The sequence below is a fragment of the Cyprinodon variegatus genome, unplaced genomic scaffold, assembly GCF_000732505.1.
Source record: "Cyprinodon variegatus isolate N-32 unplaced genomic scaffold, C_variegatus-1.0 Scaffold1267, whole genome shotgun sequence".
In the NCBI taxonomy this organism is placed as follows: domain Eukaryota; kingdom Metazoa; phylum Chordata; class Actinopteri; order Cyprinodontiformes; family Cyprinodontidae; genus Cyprinodon; species Cyprinodon variegatus.
In genome coordinates, this window is record NW_015151720.1 from 29,322 (window position 1) to 37,678 (window position 8,357).

Below are 8,357 nucleotides of genomic sequence, written 5' to 3' on the forward strand. Positions count from 1 at the left end.
GAAGTGATCTAATAACAGATTTTATTATTTGTTTAAAGGGGAGAAAAGTTCAAAGAGAAAATCCTTTAAAGCTGCACTATAACTTTTAGCCACTGGGGGGCGCTAGGCTTGAGGTTTCAGGAAGACCAAACCCGTGTCTGATCAGGTGAGGGTCATTTCCACTGATCTCTATTTCTTCATCAGATTGCTGATGGCGTGAAAAAAGCCGCCATCTTGGTACTCCCCGCTCTCACTGAGAAGCACCATAAAAATGCCTAAATGTGGGCATTTGGCTGCAAAAACAAGCCGTTTTCTGGCTTTGGGGAGAAGTCTCAATGGTAATTATTCAGTCAGTGGATGAACTAACACAGAAAATCCACATATACACATTTGTGTCCGATAGAATTGTATGAAACACCATTTGGCCATATTTCTGTTTATTTTTTAAATGCATATATATATATATTTGAATGTGACTTACTACATGTGTAAGTTATATTATTAAAGGTATTTAATCACTGGATAGTGTATGTGTGAGTTTATGTGTGCATGTCATGTGATTCTGCTAGTGTAGAAACTGAAGCTCTGTGGAATTATTAAATTAGTTCATTAATTTAGTTCTACTGTTAATCTATGTCAGATTTAAAGGCTAATGCACAGACAGTATAAAACTATTCATGCATGTTCAATTTGCAAATAGAAAAATTTATTCAGTCTTTATGTAAAGTCTTGTAATCATATGTATTATGTAATTATCATAAAGTAATCCATCCATGTATTTACATGTATACCATCAATTTAGCGCTTTTCGCTCATCTGTATTATTATGCTTAATTAACACATTAATTTCGTTGTGATGGATTGTATATGTTATATTACATGATTTATCAACTTTATTGACTTAATAATGATGCAATGTGATGCGACTATTTTTTTGTTATAAGTTAATCTACTGATGCTATAAAACAGCCAGTGTGTTTCAAAGTGATGAATTGATCTTTATTTTAAAAGTCTTAAGTCCCCCTGAAAAGGATAAAATCATCGTCGTTCGATGCTGTAGTTTTGTTTACATTGGGATCTATCTAACTAGGGAGTACCAATATGGCGCCGGTGGTTTCCCTCCATCCTGTACTACCAATGGGCGATCAGTCAATAAATAGAGCGGTCAGATCTGCTTTGCTAGCTAACAGCAGCGACTGTTAGCTTAGTTAGCTGTGGTGTTTAGGGGGAACTCAGCCTGCAGTAAAGCGTAGCTCTGAGTCACATGACCCAGACTGGGTCCGACCTTCTCTGGTTACAAGTAGTACAGCAAGTCCTGAATACTGACCTGAAAACTCAATTCATTAATCTCTAATTAAGCTAATCCTTAGATCAAAATGTAACTTTCATGGTTTGGTCTTAATATTAGAACACTGGGAGGTTAAGTATTAACTGGACCAACTGGATCAGACGCCTTCTCCTGCTGCAACATCATTAATCTCATTTTTATTATTAAATAAGTGCATCTTTTTTTTATTGAGCAGGTAAGTAAGACACTTTGCCAATGGAATAAGACAGTACATTTAAAATAAGAATAGTGCATATTATCTAATTATCATATATTTAGGGTAAAAATGCTTGTTCCATTGACAGATCACCTTAATTCCCTACCAAAATTAAGGGTAAATGCATTTAACTAAAGACATGCTCACTTATTTTCAGTACATTTTCGCAGTGCAAGGATCCTTTAGGGTACTGAGGTCCATGTGTTGACAGTAAAGGGCTGGTTATCCTCCCTCAGCAGTGTGTGGCAGTTAGCCTGTCGCAGGTATGATGCATTTTTGATTTATGTCCAATATTGATGCGCCGTCTGCGCTGTTATTCCACGCCACAACGCCAGAGGGACAATCAGGAGCTAGCTAGCTGGGATTGTGGGTGTCTGTCTTTCAGTTTGACGAGGTTGTTCTCGGTCTACAAAGCTACAAACTAGCGTCCTGTACCGTGTCTGGGTTAGTGTCTGAGCCGTTGTGGACGGCGCTAAAGCCTGAGTTTCTGCCATTAGGTCCCAAACAGGAAATAGGCGTAGTGTAGAGCGGATGTAGAATTGACCAATCAGAGGCCTCCTTTCTCTCCTCCATGCAATGCTATCTGCGGCTCTGTCTGTGGTCATGTCTGCATTAACTGCGACACACGCAGACAATCTGGTTTCTAAGCATAAACCATCCAACCGTTACCCTGATCTGAACCGTTAGCAACAACAAAGGAGCAGCAACCTGTCCTCAGTTTGATGGTGAAATCAGACCACTGGTCCTCACTCTGATACCAAAGCAGGAACAAACACTCACCTTGTCGAGCTGGGAGACCACCTCCCACAGCAGAGCGTGCAGCACCGACAGCTCGCGGCCCAGGTCGATGTAACCCTCGAAGCCCGGCGTGTTGGACAGGGTCTCCGGGTTGGAGATCTCCGACAGGAAACGCATCATCCCGGCCCACTCGTGCTCCAGGAAGTCGTTCATGAAGGCCATGTACTCCTCCTTGTTGCCGAACCTGCTGGGGAGAGCAGCCTGAGTCTCGGGGCGAAGCCGGCAGACGGCGCCGCCTGGAGGAAAGCCGGAGCGCAGGGACTCACTTGGTGAAGTTGGCGAGGTTCTGGATGACCTTGGCGATGAGGGTGAGGGTTCTGGACGTCCTGTCGTCCGGGTACTCCTGCATCAGGCTGAAGAGCGACGGCGACATGATGGCGGGGCAGAGGAAGCGCAGGAAGAGGGAGGCGCTGATCAGGCGCTTGCTGATGTCCTGCGGGTGTCCGCGGGCGACGCACTGCTGCTTCCAGGAGGCGAACACCTCCTTCAGCTCCCGAGGAAACACGCTGCACAGACCAAACCCACACAATTTAACTCCACCTACTACCAGCTTTAAAGGTTCTGATCGTCCGAAAGAACCAAGAGAAATAAAAACCAGCTTCAAGCAGATTAACACGCTAAGCTAATCTGGTCTTTGTTGGTCTGATCGGACCTTGCAGGGTTCCAGAACCTTCTGGACCTGCCGGGCCTTACCAGTAGGAGTTGATGATCTTGCAGAAGGCGAGCTCGCAGCACATCTTCAGGTTGCTCTGATGCTCCGTCAGGTCACTGCCGGAGCATCGGCTCGGGTCCACCTCACAGTTCTCGTCCGACTCGTACAGAGCCTTGATGAACTCGCCTGCAGACACGGCAGAACCCGGAGAATCAGAACAGATGTTTCTGTTGGACCAAACATCTGCTCCCCTCCTCCTGAGCTGAGAGGCGTTCGCTGTCAGCAGAGGAGCTGGGAGTTTTCAGCTCTGGCCTTCGTTAAGCTTTAACGAGGCGGCATAAATCAGTGGAGGAATGAATATTTAATAATCCAGCAGGAAATAACAGCGCAGCTGAAAGCTGCTGCAGCATCAGAGCAGCTCTGATCCACTGATGCTGCTAAAAATAGCTGCTTTCAGTGACTGAAAGTCACAGCAGGAGGATCTATTTTCAGCTTCTGTTTCTCCTCAGATGTTAAGAGGGAGCAGCTGGAGGAGGAGGAGGAAGGAGCTTCATCATTCAGATGATTCAGAGATAAAAAGCCCAGAAGAGGCAGGAAGGTCTGACAGCCGCAGACTGGAGGAATAACAGTGGAGAAACGGCTTGTTAGGTTCTCCTACATGTTCCTGCTCCTCCTCCAGCTGCTCCTCCTCCAGCTGCTCCTCCTCCAGCTGCTCCTCTTAGCTGCTCCTCCAGCTGCTCCTCCAGCTGCTCCTCCTCCAGCTCCTTAAACTCACCCAGAGCGTCGTGGAGATACTTCTGGCCCACCAGCTTCAGATACTCCTCGATGGCCTTGGTGGCCAGCGTGTTCTCCCTGAAGATCAGGACGTCGTGGTCGGCGCAGCGATCCACCTCTGACATCACCAGGTCAGTCAGGAAGTCCTGAACAGAAGGTGGAGACAATGAGGCTGTCAGAACATCGGTCCAGCAGAACCTAACGGGCTTTCCTTTAGTGCATCCAGCAGCCATGTCGTAGATGTGATGTGAGTGAGGTGCTGGTTCTGACCTTGGCCCGGCCCGTGCTCTGCAGGATGTGGACCAGCGCGCACGCCATCTCCTCCTTGTTCTTGACGCTGATGACGGGCTCCAGCACGGAACACAGCATGGTGTAGTTGTTGGTGACGAACTCGGCGAACTCCTTGTACTGCTCCATGGGCAGGATGGAGATGGTCTGGAAGCGGGACTTGATCCGGATGGAGGGCCCGCCCCCTTTGGACTTGCTGGCCGTGGGCGTGCTCACCGGGTACCACTTCTCCACGAACTGCCGGCCCGTCACGCTGGGCACCGGGATGTTGACCAGGCCGACGTAGTTGTTCTTGTCCTTCTTCTTCTTCTTGTCCACGTCGCGGTAGATGTGCACGGTGACGCTGCGCACCACGGGCAGGCCGCAGAAGTCGAAGTACTCGCCCCAGAACAGGCTGTCCTGCCGGGTCTTGCTGGTGGTGCGTGCGTACAGGACGTCGTCCAGACACAGCTCACAGAAGTACCTCTTCTTGGGCGGCAGGTCTTTGGCCTCGATGATCCACAGGCGCAGCAGGTTCTCCGCCCGCCGACAGTTGTCCTGGAAACGCAGACACACTCATCATGCATCAAACCCATTAAGATGGGTTTAAAGAACCAGAACCACACGCCAGGTCCGGTTTGGGCCTCACCTTGTTGGGCTGGATGGTTCTCCTCAGGTTCTCCATCCACTTGTCCCTCTCTGAGGCGGAGGTGCAGCTGAAACACTTGCTGCCGCCGGAGTAGGTCACCTGCCAGAGAAGAAGAACCACAGCGGATCAGAGGTGGAATGGATGGTCTCTGGTTCTCTGTCCAGAACCCGGGTGAGTGTCTGACCTCGAAGCAGAACTCCTGGCCCAGGATGCTGCTGTGCAGCGGCTTGATGAACACGTCCTCCTCCATGCTCAGGTCCAGAGCCTCCACGGCGCTGCCCGGACACAGCAGAGACTCATGGGAGCTGGACTCCTTCAGCTTAGGGAGCCCGCGGGACCTGCAACAGAGAACCGGGTCAGAGGCGGCCGCACGGAACCGCAGCTAGGAGGCGCCGCTGAGTAACAGAACCAAAGAGCTGCAGGGTTACCATGGTAACCAGTAATTCAACTATAGACCTGCATCAGTCAGCTGGGTTCTGGTAACAGAACCAGGCCCGGTTCCGCTCCCTGTGATGGACCTTCCTGTTGTTTAATCTCTGTTACATAAACCCAGATTACTGATGGTCTGACTGACCAATCGGATCGCACGGATTATAATCTGCAGCATGACATTCTCAGAACACGACCCGATCAGCCTCCACAACCTGCTGGTTCCTAAAGATGAAGCTGAAAGGTTTCAGAACCAGAGGAACCAACTGGGATCAGAACCAGTGAAACCAGAAACCTCCCATCCTGCTGATCCGGCTCCACCGGGTTTGTTCTGCTCCTGTTCTGGTTCAGACTGCAACCCAGTAAACCCAAACGGACCTTCAGAACCCAGCCTCCCCAGTTAAAACCCAGCCAAGCAGTTAAAGCGACTCCAGAACCGCCCTACCTTACGGCTTCCTCCTGGTCTCAGTAGAGTGTGAGCAGAGGAGACCCGACCCGTCCAGTCCAGGGGAGGGGGCGGGGCATCCAGCTGGCTGACATCCAGTCTGAGGATCAGAACCGCTGCCTTCCTGCCTGCATCAACATCCTCTCAGACACTCAGACCATCAGAACACTGGTTCTGGTGGAACTGGGACAGAACCAGAACCGGCAGGAACAGAGTTTAGTGGGACAGGATCAGCCCCTAGAATCCCCCGTCAGGTCCGATACGGATCCCTCAGGGTTTAGATCGGTTCCAGAAAGAGGAATCGGGCCCAGATGCTGGCCTGGTAGAACTCTCATGTTTAGGACAAGTTTTGCAGCGTTTTTTCTCTGGCTGGTTGGACTTTCAAACATTTCGGGTAAAGTTCTGATACAGATGTAGAACCCAAACAGAACCTTGGTCCTGGCGGCTCCACTCACTGGGAGAGGAGTGCGAGTGGTAAGCAGAGAGCAGCACTTCCAGTAAAGCCGGGCCCGCCCAGCGCTGGGAAGGAGGAAGACAAACTGACGCCTGAGTGGGTCGCTGCAGCGGGGTTTATTATAGAGCAGCTAGAACAGAACCAGAACCAGGAATCAGAGCAATTAAGGTCCGATCAGCTTCAAACCAAACAACGATCAGAACATGAAGCAGAGAGGCTTAGATCTCTGAAACGGGTCTGGGTTCTGGTACCAGCTGATCCCACTGAGATGTTCTGTTTAACATTTTAGCTGTGGAGGAAGAAGGAATCACTGAGGAGACATCCAGAGACAGGAAACACCCCTGCAGCAAGCACAGCTTCACAATAAAAGCCTCCTTATAACTCAGACGGACCAATAGAATAAAATCCTCCTTGAACCTGAAAGAACTTCAGAATTAAAGCCTCTCTGCAGCTGATAGAACTTCAAAATAAAAGCCTCCTTATAACTCAGACGGACCAATAGAATAAAATCCTCCTTGAACCTGAAAGAACTTCAGAATTAAAGCCTCTCTGCAGCTGATAGAACTTCAAAATAAAAGCCTCCTTATAACTCAGACGGACCAATAGAATAAAATCCTCCTTGAACCTGAAAGAACTTCAGAATTAAAGCCTCTCTGCAGCTGATAGAACCTCAAAATAAAAGCCTACTAACAGCTAATGGAGCTTTTAAATAAAAGCCTCCTTATAACTAAAAGCTTTCATTAACACCAAATTACTTCAAAATAAAAGCCTCCATGTGATCGGAAGAGCTTCAAAATAAATCATTCCAGAACCTGAAAGAACATCAAAAAATAAAAGCCTACTGTAACTAAGGAAGAATGTTATTATAATAGCTTGAATGAAACTAAAAAAAACCTTCCTGCAGCTGAGGTGGACCTTCACAATAAAAGCCTGCCTGAAGCAGTCACATGTCACACTGATGTTTAAGCAGTGATCAAAGCACCACAGAACTCCTGTTTCCATGAGGAAGCATCAGTGGTACCTGTCTGCATCAGCAGGCCGGAGCGACGGCAGTCTGAAGCTGGTGTTCCGGTCCAGTTTGGTCTGACTCTTCGTCCTCTTGATGGAGCTTTTGAGACGTTTGCTGAAGAAGCCCTGGAAGAAAAGCAGAGCGGGTATCAGAGGAGACGCAGGTCATCTACACAGCAGAACTGACTCTGTTTGTCTACCAGATGGCGACAGATCACGGGTCAGAACATTTGAGGGGAGTCAATCTGACAAATAGTAACTATGAATGAGTCCAGATCAAAACAAGCGGAACCAGAACCAACTTCTGAGATCCAACCTGTTCCTTTAGGATGATCTGCTATTGGCGTTATCTAACCTTCCACTCAGTTCTCCTTTAAAATGCTCCAACACAGCAATTAGAGATTATTCAGCTTCCTCAGCAGTAACAGATACTTTTTTCTTCCACTCAACTTTCTTTTACAACTCAAACACCACACCCTACGAAAAATACAGCTGCTTCAGAAGTAACATTTCACACCTTTTTCCCTCCACCAAGTTTTCCATTAAAATGCTCAGACAAAGCACTTTATGAACATCCAGCTGTAACATTTCACACTTTAATTCCAGCCCAGCGTTATGTGAGAATCCATCTCTTCCAGCGACAATCTGTACTTTTTCCTTTCACTCAGCCTGCGATTGATGTTGCTTTTCCTTCCACTTAATTTTCCTTTACAATGCCTAAACACTGGACTCTATGAACCTTCTTTAGCAGTGAAAGTTTTTTCCTTCCATTAAATGATAAAACATCTGTCTTCCTTTCCATCAACTTTCTGTTTAAATGTTTGTTTTTCCTTCCTTTAAAGCAGCAGAATCACCTGCAGCTCCAGCCTCTTCAGGAAACACTGCTAATGTTTTCATCCTAACATGTAACAAAGCAAAGCGATGCTCCTTCAAACGAGGCTGTAATTTGAGCTGAAATGATGAAACTCTGCTTGATGCAGACTGATGGACAGAGACGGAGCAGCATCACTTTGGCTCGCTGATAAAAAGCAGGACTTCCTCACAGATCAGATTTAAACAGATGGTTCTTTTTATTTAAAGATAACTAATTATTATTAAAACGTATTTTATTAATATGGAGAATTTAAGATCAACTTGGAATGTAACTGATATTGATAGAGAAGCATGGGCAGACATCTTGACTCTGCCTTCCTGAATTATAAATGCAATATAATATTTTACATAATGTATACATATCTCCACATATAAATAGCAAGTAGCAAATGTAAACTGATTGGAGGGACTAGAGATTACTATTTACACTAGGGGTGTAAATAATAATCGTTTTGTATCGATGCATCGATGCATCGTCACGTCCG

General features: G+C 47.2%; 1 protein-coding gene across 7 annotated transcripts in view; it reads right to left on the reverse strand.

Annotated features, from left to right (window-relative positions):
- rasal2 (RAS protein activator like 2) overlaps positions 1–8,357 on the reverse strand; it is a 49,342-nt gene that overhangs the window by 845 nt on the left and 40,140 nt on the right. For 5 of the 7 annotated variants that reach the window (XM_015401856.1, XM_015401854.1, XM_015401851.1 and 2 more), the window contains 8 exons: positions 7,013–7,125; positions 4,848–5,001; positions 4,664–4,762; positions 4,018–4,572; positions 3,749–3,893; positions 3,015–3,159; positions 2,588–2,827; positions 2,304–2,508 (listed from right to left, as the gene is read on the reverse strand). In XM_015401856.1, the coding sequence (XP_015257342.1) occupies positions 2,304–2,508; positions 2,588–2,827; positions 3,015–3,159; positions 3,749–3,893; positions 4,018–4,572; positions 4,664–4,762; positions 4,848–5,001; positions 7,013–7,125 (1,656 nt within the window). The remainder of the gene's footprint in view (positions 1–2,303; positions 2,509–2,587; positions 2,828–3,014; positions 3,160–3,748; positions 3,894–4,017; positions 4,573–4,663; positions 4,763–4,847; positions 5,002–7,012; positions 7,126–8,357) is intronic. The other 2 variants (XM_015401855.1, XM_015401853.1) reach the window with 1 other exon arrangement.